Source organism: Drosophila tropicalis, unplaced genomic scaffold, assembly GCF_018151085.1.
Source record: "Drosophila tropicalis isolate 14030-0801.00 unplaced genomic scaffold, ASM1815108v1 contig_3, whole genome shotgun sequence".
NCBI classification, from domain to species: Eukaryota; Metazoa; Arthropoda; class Insecta; order Diptera; family Drosophilidae; genus Drosophila; species Drosophila tropicalis.
The window spans coordinates 15,954-34,659 of NW_027172753.1; the positions used below are offsets into that span (position 1 = coordinate 15,954).

Below are 18,706 nucleotides of genomic sequence, written 5' to 3' on the forward strand. Positions count from 1 at the left end.
TCTCTCCCACACACACACACACACACACTCACAGACATACCACAGTGGTATTAATGCCATAATTCGTTAGTTACAGGCAACTGCAACAAGGATTAAGACATATTAAAGTTTGTTAGGTGCAGTTTTTGGAGCAAGAAAATGTTCGGTTGAAGCGGAATCCTTATGCCATGCAAATTTCATTTTTGCCAACCTACGACCCTCCTCCCCATGTGACCCACATTAAAATAATAATTTTGAAAGACAGTAAGGAAGGAGGAAAGAGAGTAAGGAGATGAGTAAGGTTGGGCATGTTATAAACGCAATATATGGCATAACTTTTACGCACTGAGCACAGAGAAAGAGAGAGAGAACCGTCCGAGCATCGCGTATAAATTTGCAATATATTTTATATGGAGTTGCAGATGCATTTGTAGCTGCTACCGACCCCACTGAGCCCCTTCTTGTCCAGTCAAATCCTGCACTTGCTCTTTATTATTTTTTTTTGTTTTTGCAAAAGTTACAGGTCAAGTGTTAATTTTTTTTTTTTTCAGTTATGGGCAAAGTTTGTGCAAATGACTTTGACCAAGCAAACGAACAACCAGCGTGGAGGAGTAGGAGTAAAATGAAATCAAATAAATTGAATTTCTTGTCTGAATTTCCATTTAACAGTTAATTGTGGAAAATTTTTAGTTATACTCGTTTTTCTCTTTCGGGCCATATCTGTGTGTAAACATTTAGCCAGGCACAGGCAAGGCACGAATAATTTAAGATCTTTCAACACTTTGGCCAAACATTTTTTATGAGCCAACGTTGTCTAATAAAACTTATGTGTCTGGGAGCCATAAAAATAACATTGACACGAGCCAGTGGAAAGGAATGGATGGGTTAAAAACGAGAGGCAAGGAAAATGCAAACTTGGAGTGCTTATTGTTTTGAATCCCGCCGCGTTGGCATTTGGCAAACATAAACCAACACCAAGACCGAGGCAAAGCCAAACATATCCAACACACAAGCATGGAAGATGAACGCAGAATAAACACTTTGGAGGAACACACACAAACATTGCCAAGCAAACAGTGTGGCAAAACTCATATTTTCCCCCGTTTTTGTTAAAACTAGTTTAAGTTATATTTTCTCCAAATGGATACTAACAACAATGGCACCACAACCACAGTGCTTCGAACTTCCAGGCCCCTCCGAAAGAAACGTTCATCTAACCGTCAAAGCAAACGTTCAACCTTTGATAGTGAGCAGAGCAGCGATTTGCTAGGTCCTGAAAAAAGAATATCCCAACAACGTGTTTTCCTCTACATTCAGTTGAATGTGATTGATAAATTGCCAGAGACAGCTTACCCCATGGAATTGCATTTGTTTCATGTGAAGAACACATTGCAGAAGATGCAGGAAAAATATACCAAGGATACTATAATCTATCAGAATGAGTTCTCCATGAATAAGCCCGTCTTCGCCATGGGTATAATGCAAGACGATATCAATGATATGAACACTTTCAGTGATAATCCATTGGTCATTACGCTCTATCAAAGAATACCGCGTCATCGCAAGGGTCACTTGAAGACCATAAACAAGTCTTTCAATGCAAAGGGCGATGGAACTGGGGCCGACTACACGGAAACCCCATCAAGTACCTCGCAAGTAGATGGTATTCCAGTTCAAAGTTTTTCAAAAACTGACAATTGGGAAAAAGGCGAGGCAGAGGGTGAAAGCGAACAGGGTAATCTAGTCGGCGAGCGTCTGCAATTCATTTCCCGAGGTAATTGTGATCTGCTTCAGCTCTTTCAGCGACGACGTTTCATCAGTAATGTAAAAATCTATCTATATCCGCAATATAAACGTTTGCTACGAACTCCCACTAGCGAAAAGATTACGACGACCACTCAATGGCATATGTACTCAATTCTGCCAATGCTGAAGAACTTTAACTTCAACAATCTAGTATTTATTACCTTGGAATCGATTTACAATGTTCCCGACGAGCTGCACGAACGAGCTGCAGACTTGGGTGTAACCATTGCCTTTCGCTCGAAACTACCCAAAGAAAATGGGGACTATCATGTGCTTCCGATATGCAATTACTATAGTTTTAGCTCTCAGATCATTAGCACCCAGAGCACAGGTATTGTCTGGGAGAATATCAAGAGGGATTATAATTCTAGTAAGAATTTCAGTTCCCTTCAAATGGAAACCAATATGCGCATCAAGTTGCCTCGCATCTTTCGCCAACTACTGGCTACACCCGGAGTGGATCTTAAAATAGATCAGATTGATCCACTGGTGGATGTGGCCTTGATTAACAACTCTCTGCATCGTTTTGTTCTCACCGAGGAGATGCGTCTTATCCTCGAATCTGTTATAGCTCGCAATGACTATGATTTGGTAGTGCAATTGTTTAAGGACACGCCTGAGAATGCTTTCTATGAGGGTCTCATTAACCCCAGCATATTCGTATATCCATCAGGTAAAGTGGAAAGTTTAATTTGATAAACATTAAGTTGATTCTATTTTGCAGTGAACAACTGTCGCTTTGCCACTTTGTTGACACCAATTTTCAGGCCTTCAGTCACTCGTCGGACTTCTATTCATAATTCTACTTCCAGTTTCCCCACTAATCCTTCAATTGGTCCCATGTTTGCCTCCATTAAGATATGCTTCTATCAACCCATTACCCAACGCAATGAACCCCTGGACACCTACAATGAGTCTGTCCTCAAGACGTCCAAATTGAGACGTTGTATGACTTCCAAGACACACGATATGATTGCGAGGAAGATAAGAATGTAGTCGAGGAACTTTATAGAGCATTTGATAATCTCATTTCGGATGTCATATCTTTTATAGTGAATCGTGAGATTAAATCTGTTGTACAAAAACGAGACTATTTCTGCTGCCAATTGGGTAATCTGAATAATTTACTTTTGAAACTTTGCGGAGCTGATTTCAATATACGAATGCCAACGAAGAATAATATTGAATTTCGTGTAGGTCTTAATCTGCTGAGAAAATAGTTTTATACTATCCTTTGACTATTTACAGCAAATGATCACTCACATGTACAAGGAGCTAATAGATCGAATTGAAAATCAATTCGAAAAGTGCAGTTGGGAGAATATCTGTCATTGTGTTACTGCTTTTGATAAGGAACAGCACCGTTTGATTGGTATGATGGATGAGCTGAGAATGATGTGTATTATTGGGGAACCAGAGATGGCCAAACAGATATACGAAGAACTCAAGGCGGGCAGCAACAACCAGAAGTTCTTCAACTTCTACACATTTTTAAACAATGTGGAGAACTTAAATTTCCATTCCGCCGCCCAGTTTTTCGTCAAAGCAAAGGATGGATCTGAGGATGAATATTTTCCGTAAGTTATCGATTTGTAATGGGTCTTGTGCAAGTACAAGTAACTGTGACAAAAAGCCAACCTTTATATATATTTGTAGCCCAAATGATTATTGAATTACCGATTATATAACGGATTTTAAGACCGATTATGATATTTTTATTCTTCTCTTACAGTTCCCTTGCTAAGCTCTATGTCAACTACATGATGGACTTACAATCCAAAGATGAAGAAATAGTAAATGCTGCATATTCGAATATGTTGCAAAACCTGCGCATATTTGCCGGCAAATATAATTTGGAAATTGATACATGGATTTTATTGTATTGCTTTTACAAGAGCCATGAATACCTACTTACCCGGCATGGAATATGCCCGATGGAAATACGAAAATCTTTGTGACGTGCCAGCCAAGACTTTCTCCAACGCTCCCCGTTCTCTGTACGAATTGTTTTTGCCAAATGATTTTGAAATTAGCAATACGGCGGGAAAAACGAATTTAAAGTTTTATCAAACTTTCAAACTGTTTGCCCGCCTGGGAGCTTATGGTTTTGCGGAGATTGTGTTTGCGCAAATCTCTACAGATTTCACGCCAGTCGAGGCTTACTTGGTGACAACCACATTGAAGACACTGCAAGGGCAAATTGATGATGAATTTCAAATACGTCAATTGGACACTGATAACAACGGCGAACTAATGGTGAGTTATTTGGACATTTTCGGTGCTGTCGGATCCTTATCTATCTGCATAGCACTATTATCAAGCTCATACCAATGGAAATGCTCTCTATTCACGTGGAAGTTTCGATGAGGCCATTGTACAATTCAAGGATCTTCTGAACATCACTGAACCCAATGTTGGCTCCATATTTGAATTGAGTCTCATGCGGCTGGCTCACTTGGCTTTTCAACGCGAAGACTATGAATTGGCTAGTCAAGCTTTTGAGATGTGTTTGCCCAGTAACAAGAAGTCGAAGAAACATTTTATGGCCAACTATGGCAAGGCTTTAGCACTCTATTATGTATTTATATATTATCAATGTCCATACCTTAAGAGTTCATCTCAAAACACTTCTTACGTTTCAGATGAATCAGTTAGAAGAAGCCACCATATATTTGGCTAAATGTACTGAAGTGGTGGTGTTCATGCCCGACATTTGGGGCTATCTGGCCATAATTAATTTGCGCATGAATCGCAATAAACGAGCTTTGGACTGCTGGAAAATGGCCAAGATGGTGAGTAGGGCAAGTGTATTTCCCCTTACTTTGATTAAAACTAAGTCCGTTGATAGTATCCTGAAATTGAATTAAATAATCACATCTATGAGGAATTGGAGAAAATCAACTTCAACGACTTACATTTGATGGTGGATGATGATGGGAATCCTGCCGAGACAGTAACCTTTAAAAACTTTCTATAAGATTCCATCCCAGGCAATAAACCAAAATTTTATTTAATTTTGCAAACTGCCGCTTTAAGCTGAAATCTCAGTTAGGCGAAGTGGTTTTACCTTAATGAAGATTAACTATTTGTGTGACTACACCCTTCAAACATATACATGCATATATAATACACACTATATTTATAGTATATATGATATGTTTACAAGGTTTTTCGGCCTCTGTCTCTGTCTCCGTGCACTGCCCGCTCCTACTTTGTCTCTGTTGAGCACGCACTTATCAAAAATGTAACCGCAAAGCAGCATCACGTACAGCCAACAACAACAAAAAACAATGCATTTTTGGCCGAGGTTAGGCCACCAAAAACAACAACCAAAGCAGCTAGTGAGACACGTAGTTAAACCCTTTCGCCTAACACTCAACTCAGGACAGGTGTTTGTTGTTTTTAAGGATGTCCTCCCCTCACACACAAACAAAAGGGTATATGCAATTTGTCAATCATCCGAGTCTATGCAAAAGTATTAGCCAAGAACTACATAGTTAAGCATAGCGTCCTTATGGATATTAAACTAAATTGTCAAATGTCAGTTCTCACAAATATATATTTCCACAAAAAAAGTGTACATTGAGAGTCGCCTATGTCGCAGACTGTCTCTTCTCTCATTCTATGTGTTTGTTTAGCCAACCAGCGAGTGCTGTAAAATCCGCTTTGACAGCTCGGTTGCCTTCCATTTGCCCTCCGCACCCAATTCATGCATCCATCCTCATTGAAAACTTATGGCGGAACGGGCGGAGAGGGTCCAGTTGGGGGTGTGCCACTGTGCTGGGTGTTTGTGTTGGTCTTGGTGGGACAAACTCCAGCTATAACTACAACAAGAACTACATATGCTAATGACGAGGCAGGCAGGACCAGAGCCACTCAGCTACTCTGCCAGCTTTTAGCTAGTTTAAGGCCAAACTCTTGGCACACATTGGCTGCATCATCAAAATGAAATTTGTGTGAGTAAACACATACATATAGAGGTACACACACACATAGCCCATACTCAGCCCATATTCGGGTCCAAAGTACAGGTAAAGTCTATAAAACTGGGTGGGGCATCTGTTTGTAAAAACTGCTTTAAAAATGCGTTTTTAGTTTGAAGCAAACAAACCAAAAAAAAAAAAAAAAACTTGTTTATGCAAATCGAAAAGGGGACCCTGGCTGTAGTTCTTTAACAATTCAACCCTCCCATTTCATCCCAACTACTCATTTCCTCAGTCGTTCCTTATGGCAACTTACTGATGTTGTCCATATTGGGTAAGTAGGTAAGTCTATAAAACTGGCTCTGTTTGTAAAAACTTTAAAAATGGTTTTTAGTTTGAAGCAAACAAACCAAAAAAAAAAAAACTTGTTTATGCAAATCGAAAAGAGGGCCGACCCTGGCTGTAGTTCTTTAACAATTCAAACCCTCCCATTTCATCCCATACCTACTCATTTCACTCAGTCGTTCCATTATGGCAACTTACTGATGTTGCTGCTGCTGCTGTTGCATGTTGCCTGCTGCCTGACGCAGCAAAATCAATTAGACACTTGCATTTACATAGGAACAACAACAATTGGAATTGCAATTTAATGTTCTGCTTCTGCTTTTGCTAATGATAATGTTGTTTGTGTGTGCCTATTATGGTTGTTGTTTCAGCGGCGACTGTGGTGTCTTTAATGGTGGACAGGGGAAGTAGGAAGAGCCCTCGAGGTTTTCACATATCATTAGCATTTGTATTATCAGACACTTTGGCTAGTCGACAAGTTTAAGTGAAGATTTGATTGAAAAGAGAAGAGAGATCACATAAAATTTTAAATTGGAAATACTTGAACTTGTTTTTATCTCAGCTCTCGAACTACTTTCACAACAAGTTAGTCGAATATTAAACAAAATCAATTTCCAAATGCCATACGCAATAAACTGACCCAATTTTTCAACTGAAAAAACAAAACAGGAAAAAAGAGTAGATAGAGAACTAACAAACTACAGGAAACTAACCTCGAGCTATTTCTAATCAAAATATGCGACTAAAACGTGAGCTAAGCAGTATGTAGAGACTAGAAGAGACTGTGATGAGGAAGGACGACAAGAGAGAGAGGGAGAGTGATAGTGGGAGAGAGGGGTAACGAGAGCTCATATATGCAAATGCCATTGGCAAAGCAGCAGCCAAAAAAACTGGCAAAGCAGCTCAACTTAATACCAAAATAGCTGAGCTCGATAAAAACGCCAATATCAGGGCCAGCAGCTAGTAAGCCACAAAAACCGCACATATCTTCATCTATACCAGGCGCACACACACACACACATTCTCACGCACACAGCAAAGCCTCCTTCCGACAAGAAAAACAACAACAAAAATTGTTAAATAATATTTGAGAGAAGCAAAAAAAAACTGAACAGCTGCCTGGAAGTATGCAAAAGATTTTTGCATGGAATTAAGTTGGTAGCTAACGTGAAATTTACACCGGAATGGCATGGGGTTAGTACGGCTTTGGGCAAGGGTAATATGGGCGAGGGTATGGAGGGGGTATGTGTTCAGCATGTTAGACATGAAAATTTCATTTGAAATTGAATATGAAAAAGCAAAAAGAAAAAAAAAACAAAAATAACCAGGCTTTCGGTGAAGGCAGCTGCTGCAATTGACAATTATTATTATTGTCAGTGCGAATGAAAAGGCAGCAGTAAACTGGTGCCTGATGCCGATCCAGTGACTGGTTTTTGGTATTCATATGATGTGCTGAATTCCCCTCGCATGCTCTCTCTCTCTCTCTCTCTCTCTTCTTCTATTTCCCTTTATTCACGCATACGCGTCCAGGGCGAAGGCAGCTTCAATAAAATTCAATGGTCGCATTAAAATCATTTAAATTCTATTGTTTTTCTTTTTGGTTTCGCATTTGCATTGTGTTTTTTCTGTTTATTCTCTTTTTCCTTACTTTACGACTGTCAACCCAACCCAACTTACACACACGCACACACTAATACAAACACACAGACACATATGAAGGGCGACAAATGCCGCATAAGCTGTTTTCGTTACGGCTTTGGCGATATCAGTATTTAATGCATATTTAATGGCTTACGCGGCGTATGAGCAATATGATACGCTTGCCTTTTGTCTGATTTCAATTCCAGCGATTTGCGTTACCCAACACCTTTTCAAGTTAAGCATTTAAAATTGGTTATATATAATATATAAAGGTACTAAGATATAGCAGAGAAACGATAATTTTCAAAAATTAAGTTACATAAAATAAGCAAAGTTTTTGTTTTAAATTTTTCTCTTATCACTTGTTTAATAGAAATAAAACTTTCCATTATTATATATGAATATAAAAATCATAAATGTTGGGGCAATGGCAAAATCTTTAACCTGGCAGGCGTCAACCTTTCTTCACGTACGCACCCCGTCACACACCACATATTCGACAATGTTTGCAAAGTCTCAACATCAAAAAGTGCGACGAACACGCGCGTTGAGTGCGCCACGAAGAAGAAAAGACAACAGGACCAAAAAGGATAACCGAAAAAAGTGATAGAGAGGTAGAGGAAAAAGGGGATCGAAAAGAAGGTCTCTGACTGTTTGCATAATGCCAGGCAGTCAACATACTCAACTTAACCACGCAACCACCTCCAGTGGTTTTTATTTTACAATTTCATACCTTGTACTTACTCAGAGGGCCCCCTGTAAAAGAAAAACGAAGGAAAATGAAGGAGAAAACAAACTTAATGCTGACAGCAGTCAAATCGTTTTAAGGACTTCAACTTTTGTCGCGTTGATTTGTTTGTTGGTTGGTATGTATGTATGTATATATGTGGGGAAGGGGGCGTGGCCAACTTAAACAAAACGAAACGAGTGAAAAATTGTATTTTCATTTGCCCCATTTATAAATTATTTAAAGTGTCACCATGCCTGTAGCATTGAATGGAATGTTTCGAGGGGCAAAGACATCATTGACCCCATGACCTCAAAAGATTCAAACACACACACACACACGACCGCACATATACACAGACACACATATGGTGACACGACAAAACCATAAACAGTGGCTAAACAAGGTGCTTAAATTATGCCACAAGATCTCAGAGCTGTGCTGTAAATAACAAGCTGGACCGGATGATGGCAAAACCAGCATCAGCTTTAGCTTCAGTTTCAGTATCGCCTCCTCCCTTCCTCCGTCAGCCACCGTTTAAGGCATGCATTCATATTTATGGTCGTCTATCTCTGTGGTACTCTGTTGACATGGCCATGCGTTGCCTGCCACAAATTGTAGCCACTCCTCGGCTTCTCCTACGGTTGTCTTCCCATTCCAACTTTTGAGGCTTGTGCTGCTGCTGCTGCTACTGCTAGTTGTTGGTCTCATGGTTGGTTGATTTTGGTTTTGAGCAATCAACGCGAGGGTGTAGGTGAATGTGTATGTGTGTGCGTGTGCGTGTGCGTGTGACTGTGTTAGTGTTTACTTAGCGCCACTCAGCTGTCTGCTGCTTATGTTTATACATATGAATATAATTTGTAAACATTTGGTTTTTGAATCGAAACTCAAGCATTGATCTAATTAGAGGCCAAGTCATATGAAAACCTTTGTTTTTCCTTTTTTTGGTTCAGCCTCACCTTCTCGCTCTTTTAGTTTGGATTATTTAATTACTGACTTAAAGAACTTGCTTCACTTTATATCTATTAAATTCCCATAACTGTGTTCTTTTCTTCGTATTTGTCAAATATGCAGTAACACTATTTATGAGTTTACAAACTAAATAGCTCTGGCATTACAAGTTAAGGGACCTCGAGAAAGTCTATCCAAACAAGGAGCAAGGGAATACGGTCACAACCTGTGCGATCTGATTACCTGGCTGTTCTAGTGTGCGTGGGTGTCGGTGTCCCAACTTGCTTTCGTTTCCTTCCTGCCACAGACACACAACAATGCAGCAGCAATACAAAAACGTTTTTAATTAAAATCGGATTCGGCATAGACGATTTCCTGAAATTAAATTGCGTGTGGTATGAAAGTTTTGCTTACATTTGCTACCTATCCCTCTCTGTTTACTCTCTCACTCTCTCGCCCTATTATGTAGGAGACATACGAGTATCTCACTTTGATCTTGAGGTCATATCTTTGCCACACTTTAAGCACTAGTTGTCAGTTGTTTAACACTCGAGAAAGGCCATCTAGAAGGAAAACAAAACAAAACAGAACAGAAATAATAAAAACAATAAAAATTGCCACATGAGATGAAACTGCAAAGGAAAAGGAAGAGCAAAGAAAATGGTGGTAAAAATAAATAAAATAATAAAAATTCATAAATGAATGCTTGAGCGCTTCTTGACACACGGAAGTTAGCCACCGGATGTGGATGTATATACACAGATATATGTATAGATGTTACGTATGTAAGTATGCGTGTGTGAGAGGATGTTTTTTTGTTGGTACTTGAGCACAATTGCTCTTGTTTGTATGGTCAAGTTTCCACCCTTCTCTTATACACACACACACACACACCAAAAAACACATAATTGTCTTGATGTTAGTAGATTTCTTTGGTGCTGTTTTTCAGTTCCGGTTTTTGAGGCCATCAGCTAGACATTTCTTGGGTATTTATTCTCAAATACTCATTCTCTCGGGAGTGAAAGATAAGTGCTTTAAGCGTAAGACAATAGCTTCTGCTGGACTTGTTTAATTGAGAACGTATTTATTTACCTAAACGATATTTGTTAAAGGTTCTAATTCATCTAGCATATCCTGAAAAGTATGCTATGAAAAATAAGCTGAAATATATCAACGAATTTAAACGGGCCACAACCACACCCATACACATACATACATTTAAACATGCACACACGCACAACTCAGACTTTTGTGTCTTGGCCTGACACATCCTTTATCCTTTTCCGCTTTCAGTTTCAGCCAATGAGGCAATAATAAACAGTTTCCGTCACTTGTTTGACATATCTACAAAACGAAATCAGTTTGTATGTTTAATGATATGTACAAAACCTTGCTCAAATATAAACCCTTTTCAGTTGATGTTCTTTGTTTGCGTGCGTGCTTGTGTGTGTGTGTGTGGGTGTTGACGGTCGAGTGACTTGGTCAAATATAAAACGGTTTCTGCTGCGGTTATTGCTTGATTAATTTCCGGTCAAATGGATATAGACACTAATGACTATTTAATGTTACAATTTAAACTTTATCGATGCGTCCGATTGTATAAGTGCGTGTGTGTGACTGTCTGCGTGTGTGTGTGTGTCAGTCAGTACAAACGAGCCATTATGTCAAATTGTCAAAAGCAGACATTAAATTAACTACTTGATAACCATTTAAAGTGAAATCTCTAGTTGAATTTAAATATGCAGAATGTATTTTCCTTTATTGTTTTTCCACACAATTTTCTTATGTGTTACGTAGATGAAAAGTGGTTTTTGCCTAATGCGACGTTGCATGAAAACGAAAATGAAAATAGAAAACGCAAACGCAAACAGAAAACAAAATTTAACTAAGAAGGAGAGAACTAAGCGACTACTAAATGCCCTAAACACACCAAAAACCAACTTCCCCCACATTTCCACTCAAATTTTATTTTTAAAACTATGAAATATAGCAAAGAGCAATATTCAAGTATTCAATATATAAAACATTTTTAAGTAAACCAGCAATATTTGGCAAACGAGAGAGTCATAATGAAAGGAAAGTATTTTGCATATGCATATGGAGGACAGAAGCTGGACAAATGGCAATGGCAATGCCGGTGGAAACGGTTCCCCTCGTTGAAGCTAGGGTCTAGGGCTCCAAACTGCTGCCTGTCACAAAACTTACCAGGCAGAGCACTGAGCTCAACTTTTGCAACTAGAGGCAGAATTTTTTTTTTTTTTTTTTTTTTATTTGGCTTACTGTATTTCAAATGTTTTTGGTGTGCTAGAAATTTTGGGTAGGTACTTTGGAAATTAGGGAAATGGTATTAATAATTAGAAAACCTCAATAAGATGGAATGCTGAGCCATTAAACTCAAATAAACAACGATGAAGCTGATTTCAAGAAAAAGCCAAAATAATAACACAATAGATGTAAATAATACACAATTAATTGACTTGATATCTTGTACTTTCCAACATCTGACCACTTTATAATGCATAAATCTATTTCACTTACAAGGTATCATCAGTTCGACTTTAGCATCTGCCCAAGCATTTGCAACTTATTTCATAGCTACTGCTAGTGGGGCTACTGGCTGTCGGCCTATGTGGATACGTTGGTTGGCCTGGACATTGGCCAGCAACGGCCGCAAGGGTAGCAGGCAGTAGGTGCAGTTGTAGGTGGAAGCATCACAAGTAGTCATAGCTATTATTTTCCAGCATTATCTCATCATAATTTTGGTGTTCTGGAAGCCAGCAGAGGCATTTACTGGCTGCAGTTCTCTCTCTTACATCGTTTCCAACTACTACCGCAACTGGCCCTGGGGAACGAAATGGGAACATGCAAATAAACGCACTCTGACTTGGCTTATGACTGGGGTGAACTGCCTGCTAATTCACAAGAAATGTTGGCGAATTATGTTCTATATCTCTGGCAAAAGGCAAAGCCACACAGGGCCAGCCTTTGAGCAACGCCTTCTCCCATAGTTCATCATGTACAATTTTTTGGTTGGTTTTCATATCACGTATTTTATTACATCGTTATTCATGATATTGAGAGTCCCATAAGTGTATGTGTGGGCTAGTATGTGTATGAACATATATATGTGTATGTGCGTGTGTCTGTGTTTGAATTTTCTCAGACTTTGGGAAACTTTCCATCAAGTAAGTAAGTAAATATATATTCAAAATGCAGTTCAATAGATTTTCAGTGCTATAAAATATACATTAAGTTCCTTTAAGCAGCTATATAAAATACTCAGCTCGACCTCATTTTCTGTCTCTTTCTCTCGTTTTATTCGAAATCCATCCTTCCCGCTCATAGTGCCTCTCACATAATTAAATTGATTTCTGTTGAATCCGGTTGAGTGTATATACATACATATACATATGATAAGATTTATGAGCATAAAGTGAATTTTTCAGTAAATTGAAAGAAGGCAATTTGAAATGTGTTGCGAAAATGGCAACATAAATTCTATATGCATAAATTATGTACATGTGTAGGGTAAATTGAAACATGCGATAGCCAAAATGTTGAAGCATTTCAAGCATTTTCTTCCTTTAGTCTTACACAAAAATATCAACAACTACATGAATAGTTCCGTGATGCATAGCTTAGCATAAAACTTATAGACTATGCGCTTTGTGAGGATTTCATCATGTTTTCATGACTTTTTGCTATAACCCTCCATCAACTTTTCTATTGCTCTTTCGCCCCCAATCTCTGTGTCTATCCCCCCATTCGTTTGTCTGCCTCTAACTTGCTCTGTTGGATAAAAAGTTCATATCAAAAATACCAAAGCAAATATTTATTATCCATGTGTGCAAGAGCCAAAACTAAACTTAGGCCAAAAACTCAAGCTGATCTGCCACTACACCTCAGCAATAGCAACAACAACAACAACAGTACACAACAATAGGAAAATTCGAATGGAAATTATTTCTGGCATTTTAATAAACAACTAGAAATATATAAATACATGGCATAGAGAAGCAGCTACAAAAATATTTAACAACAAATATTTCTAAAGGTTTTAGTTTTATAAACATTTTCAAGTGTGTGTACTCATACGACAAGTTCTTTTGCTCTGCCTGCTAGCTCCTTCTTGTTTGTGCGCAATGCGGCGTATACGTAATAATATGAATTGATGCAAACTGCAAATTGTTGCTGATAAATTTTATTAAATTTTAACTGTAGTTTACTAAAAATACTTTTAACTCCATAATGAATACATTTTTGCTTGATTTGCATCTATGTACATGGTTGTGTTTTTTTTTTTTTTTTTGTTGCTGCAAGAGTAGATTTCATTTAAAAATTCCTTACTTTAATTTTATTACTAGTTTTGTAGTACACAGACGAAAGCATTGTCAAATGCAGATAATATTTGTAACATAAAAATGAATATTTATTCAACCAAATGGAGTGCACAAATATCTTCATTCCAATAAAAGTAAAATAGGTGAATCAAGAAATGAAAACCATTTCATAAATAAGCGTTTTAATCGTACGTTCAATGTTTGTTTAAGCAACTACAACTATTATTTATGTAGGTAAGTACATATGTATCTATATCTTATCGCTGCTAGACGAATGTTTCCTAGGTAGAACAGATTGATCTAATCACATATAGGCAATAGCTAATAAGCTTATGTTTCTTAATTATATAAGCTAGCTATTCAGCCACATTTGTTTCTTAATTATATAAACTAGCTTTTCAGTCACATTTGTTTCTATTTCGTATATATAATTTAAGCAGATCATAAAAAACTTAGTCCAATTAGTATTTTTACTATCGAAAAGTCACTGAAATTGATCTTACTTAAATATTCGTAGATGTAAGTAAGTGTGGTCAAGATTTAGTGATCGATGATTAGTATCAAACTTCTTAACTTCTTTGCTTTGTTAATTAATTCACAATCCTTTCCATTCCTACCTTTCTGTATTGTTTGAGTATAATAATATTGTGGTTAGGTATAGCTTATTGGAAGTTCATTGGAGATTTTAAAATTTCAAGCACATTGGTTTTAAGACAAGTTAAATGTTTGGTGTAGTCTGTGAAGGGTGAAAGGTCAAAAAACTAAAAGGGCATATAGAGTTCGTCGCTCCGAAGTGATCTCTTGTGGAATGTGGAATGTTTGTTGCCCTTGTTGTTGTTATTCTTGCATGTAATTTGAAAAACAAACAAAAACGATGAAAAAAGGCGAGGCGCTAAAATTAAAGCAACAGCAGCTAATTACAAGGCGACCTAATTTTATGGCAAAGTGCGAAAAAAAATGAAGAAGCAGCAACAAAAAACGAAAAAAAAAAGAACGGAAATCTCGTAGCACGAGCGCCAATAAATGGCAACGAGGCCAAGCACCTCCGAAATACAAACAGAGAGAACCACAGGGAAATGTAACATTTTTCCTCCTCCCATCGGACGGAGTGTGTACGGGTGTGTATCTGTGTGCTTGTTTTTTGCTAATTAGCGAAATAGTAATTAGCTAATTTAGATTGCAAACACTCATGCCGAGGGAAAGAAATAACAGACGCCGGCAAATTAATTGCCAAACAAGTGAGTGCAGAGTTGGCAACTGGAAATTGCCCCTGTCGACCCCAACTGCCGCCCTTTTGATGGAATCAACCCAACAGGACAGAGGCCTAATGCCATCTCCTGCAAATACATTTACAGAAAACAGGAGCAGAGAAAAAAAAGGGAAAACCGACAAAAAATATAAGCCCCAACGAGGGTCGAAATGCCATTTTAAATTTGTAACAACAAAATGTGAAACTTACATGATTAAATGAAACTTATATCTTATCAAATGTTCAATTATCAATTTATTATTCATATGAAACATGGTTAAACACATATAACATGAATCTTTTCTCTTATCCATAACGCAAGTCGTCTAGGATCTTTGTAGTACTCCTTTAGTGTGGGTTTAATGTTAACTAAAAGTCATCAAACTAATTGACGAGCATTAATTTTAATACTGTCTGTGGCTGTAATACCAAATACCTGCATCTAAACTATAAATTTGAAACTGGGAGTTTAAATCTATTCCAGAAAACTGAAGCTTAACCAAATGTCCGACTTATCGGACGGACTACAGATTCATTTCCCAACTGTTTGGTTGATCTACCCTCGGGCACTTGCATCACGCACTTAAGCGCGACAAAAAAAAAAAAAAAACCAAAACGTACTCAACCAATTCGGACCCCCTGGCAACTGACATGGATGCGGTTGCCGGCCACGATGCCATGTTGCTGACGACAAGGACTGCGACAACGATGGAAAGAATTAGGAATGAGATGGCAATGGGGATGGGGATGGGGATGAGATCGTTGCCACAGCTGCGCTTAGTTAATTAGTTTAGCAGCATGTTGGGCCTCAATCTCTGTCAGCAGTCGGTGTGCTGTATGTGTGTGTGTGAGTGTTTCGGCATGAATGTGTGTGCGGCACAGTCTGTGTCTGTCATTTTGCCTTTTGGTTTTGGGACACAACTATGCTTGTTCCTGACATAGAAGCTTTTCGCGGGTTTTTCCTGCCAACGGTCGATCACGAAAGATACAGTTTTCTACTTTGGTTTCATTTTTTTCTTGTCATCAGGGCTTTAATTACAGCTAAACAATTGGAGCAAGGTATGCTATTTGGACATCTTTGTATGTATATACACATGAAAGCCAGATAATGGAATCGAATGGTGTTGATAACTGCTAATTAGAAAGAGTTTTAGGAAAAATCTGTGGCAGAGACTTTGATAATGTGGCCACGGAAATGAAAATTTTACCACATTGAATTGTATTTTGCTGTAAGCATTCTTAAGGGACAATGAATAGCTTGATTCTATACTTAGGCCACAGTAAGTTCTACCAAGAAAATTTCTGTGTGTCTATTGACGAAGCATTAACATTAACAAGCAATAGATATAATATATATAAAAACAATGTTTAATACCTCTTATTATTTACAAAAACACTTGTTTTTTACCGGCTTGAGATCAATAAATCTTACTAATTTATGATTTATGTCTGTATAGCTATTTTAAGAACCACCAAGTTCTATCATAAGCATAGTTTTCTAAAGTCCGTAGTTTTATGCCATTAGAAAGAAGTTCCTCGTTTCTCTGCTTCTATTCAAAATTTTTAAACAGTATTTGTAATCCTGCTTCTCTTACACAACAAAGTCAGTTAATTCACTTGCTTAGTTATTTAAATCATTGTGGGCCAGGAGGAAACGAAAAACGGTTACGGCAATATGCAAAGCAACCTCTTACCCTCCATGTGGACAATAAAAACTAATATGTTATTTAATTGAAAATCAACCATTAAATCAATAAATCATTAACAAAAAGCAATAATATGCGTCACGACAGGCACATTATGCTACTCATAATTAGCATTTGGCGAGGTACGAACAAAAAATGTCGGATAATAGCCGAGGGAAACTCGGTGACCTCCCCATTTTAGGTATTGTGAGAACGTAAATAAACCGCATTGTTGTTTGAACTAATTAAATTTGAAAATTAAATGCGGCGGCAAGCTAATTATAAAAATGTTATTGAATGAAAACATAAACTTGCGAAAATTTCGCGAGTTCTCCGTAATTACCACGGGCCAAAACGTGGACAGTCAATAAAAATTGAAAACAAAATTGTTAATTAAATTTTCAGGATACGGTCAAGTATAAACTGAATACCGATGAGTGAATACAGGGTGAGGCCGATGGAGGGGGATTCCGTTCGGTTATCACGTGAAACGCATAAAATCAAATCAAATCAACTGCTGCAACTGCTGGCTGTTAACTATGACCAGTAAATCTAAATCCAAATCCTATTCTGAATACCAAATAGTCGCACCACAAGGCAATCTGTTAAATTTACCTTGTGCACATTTTTGTCATGGATAAAATGGCAAACGTAAAACGTTGTTGGACGAATTTTGACGAAAATTACCATAAATAAATTTTTGTGTTCGGGTTCCCAATTCGCAAATTTGTCGAATGTTGCATGTTAAATGTTCATCTGGTCGTTCTTGCTGTTGTTGTTGTTGTTGGTCTTATTGTTGCTGCTTCTGTTTGCTGTCCTTCACACTGGGACAGGAAAATATTATTGAGTTGTCGAATTTCGACTCTATGGCATTGGTTCCAAAGGATGCGAATATGGGGATCCATAAATTTTATAACATTTTTGCGACTGCTGCTCGCGGAAATTGCAATTAGAGTCTGCGTTCAGCATAAATAACTTAAAAATGGGTTTTTACAACGAAATGGCAACAACAAATAGAAGAGTCGACCAGTTGACACCGCTTAACATTAGTAAAATATCTTGAAATACTATTTAAACTCTCTACTTGGCGAAGAGTCATAATTGATTCGATGCACTTGAGAGGAATATCAGTCCAGGACTTGAGGCTGATCTAGGAGCCCAACTTTGATAACCAAGTGTTTGTCTTGGCATTTCATTGACTCTCATTGATGATGAAAACAGAGAATGTTGTTAGTTATGGGAGGCGCTGCCTTACTTCTAACTTTAAACAACAAATCTGTATATGTATTCCAAAATACTTTTTTCCCCGAATTCTAAACGGTATGCGAAAACAAAAAACACAAAAAAATTGAGTGTAGACTATGGACAGTTGGTCCTGGGCATCAGTTAGACACATAAATTATACAAACAAACTGAACGCAAAAGGCAAACAAAATTGTTACGGTCGAGGGCAAACAGCTATTGGAATTGGATATATATATTTAACATTATATATATATATACATACATATATATATGTGTAGGATAGGATAAGAGTAGCAATAGGGAAATGGAAAATTCGAGGGCAGCGCGTAAAATGAAAATCCAAAGCGGCCCTTGTCAGCATGATTAATGATGACGTTTATAAAGGCAACTCACACACACATACACATATACGCACACCGAAGGGAACTGCCAACGGGCAATATCTACTTGGGCCCTGGCCCATCTCCTTTAGAGTGTTCGTGTTAATCCACATCATGACTGCAAATAATAGAACTTAATCTATTTTCAATATGGCAGCGGCAGCGGAGTTCTCTACACAAATTAAGAACTCATCAATTTTTAATGCTTACTCAGTGGGGGCCAAAAGCAAACAACAAAAGCGAATGGCAACAACAACAAAAAAAAAAAAAAAGGGGTTGGGTTAAGTCCACTTCAAAATACACCCCAGGGAATTGTTGGAACCTACTTCTACAGAGGATTTGAACTCTCTCTCTCTCTCTCTTACTTCCTCCTTGTGTTTATGTATGTTGGCTGTGTATGTGGGTGTTAGCCGATTCGCTTTCTATTGGCCAGTT

General features: G+C 37.9%; 2 protein-coding genes across 4 annotated transcripts; both read left to right on the top strand.

Moving 5' to 3' along the window:
- Positions 1-782: 782 nt before the first annotated feature.
- On the top strand, positions 783-4,808 carry LOC137572324 (uncharacterized). 3 transcript variants are annotated; one of them, XM_068284073.1, is made up of 8 exons: positions 1,609-1,714; positions 1,774-2,458; positions 2,510-2,978; positions 3,034-3,362; positions 3,518-4,041; positions 4,094-4,363; positions 4,428-4,577; positions 4,634-4,808. In XM_068284073.1, the coding sequence occupies exons 1-3, from the start codon at positions 1,640-1,642 to the stop codon at positions 2,779-2,781; spliced, it is 1,032 nt and encodes a 343-aa protein (XP_068140174.1). In that variant the 5' UTR covers positions 1,609-1,639; the 3' UTR covers positions 2,782-2,978; positions 3,034-3,362; positions 3,518-4,041; positions 4,094-4,363; positions 4,428-4,577; positions 4,634-4,808. The 3 variants fall into 3 exon arrangements, with proteins under 3 accessions (XP_068140172.1, XP_068140173.1, XP_068140174.1); XM_068284071.1 differs by having other exon boundaries at positions 783-2,458; XM_068284072.1 differs by having other exon boundaries at positions 783-2,458; positions 4,107-4,363.
- LOC137572338 (uncharacterized) lies at positions 3,049-4,762 on the top strand. The gene is made up of 6 exons (XM_068284085.1): positions 3,049-3,362; positions 3,518-3,601; positions 3,681-4,041; positions 4,094-4,363; positions 4,428-4,577; positions 4,634-4,762. The coding sequence occupies exons 1-6, from the start codon at positions 3,049-3,051 to the stop codon at positions 4,760-4,762; spliced, it is 1,308 nt and encodes a 435-aa protein (XP_068140186.1).
- Positions 4,809-18,706: the final 13,898 nt, after the last annotated feature.

What these genes read in the sequence shown, in the direction of transcription:
- LOC137572324 (XM_068284071.1), top strand. Translation starts at nt 1,120, where the DNA reads ATGGATACTAACAACAATGGCACCACAACCACAGTGCTTCGAACTTCC. An exon ending in CATATTCGTATATCCATCAG is followed by an intron (nt 2,459 to 2,509) that starts GTAAAGTGGAAA and finishes TCTATTTTGCAG; the next exon opens with TGAACAACTGTCGCTTTGCC.
- LOC137572338 (XM_068284085.1), top strand. Translation starts at nt 3,049, where the DNA reads ATGTACAAGGAGCTAATAGATCGAATTGAAAATCAATTCGAAAAGTGC. An exon ending in TCTGAGGATGAATATTTTCC is followed by an intron (nt 3,363 to 3,517) that starts GTAAGTTATCGA and finishes CTTCTCTTACAG; the next exon opens with TTCCCTTGCTAAGCTCTATG. An exon ending in AATGCTGCATATTCGAATAT is followed by an intron (nt 3,602 to 3,680) that starts GTTGCAAAACCT and finishes TGCTTTTACAAG; the next exon opens with AGCCATGAATACCTACTTAC.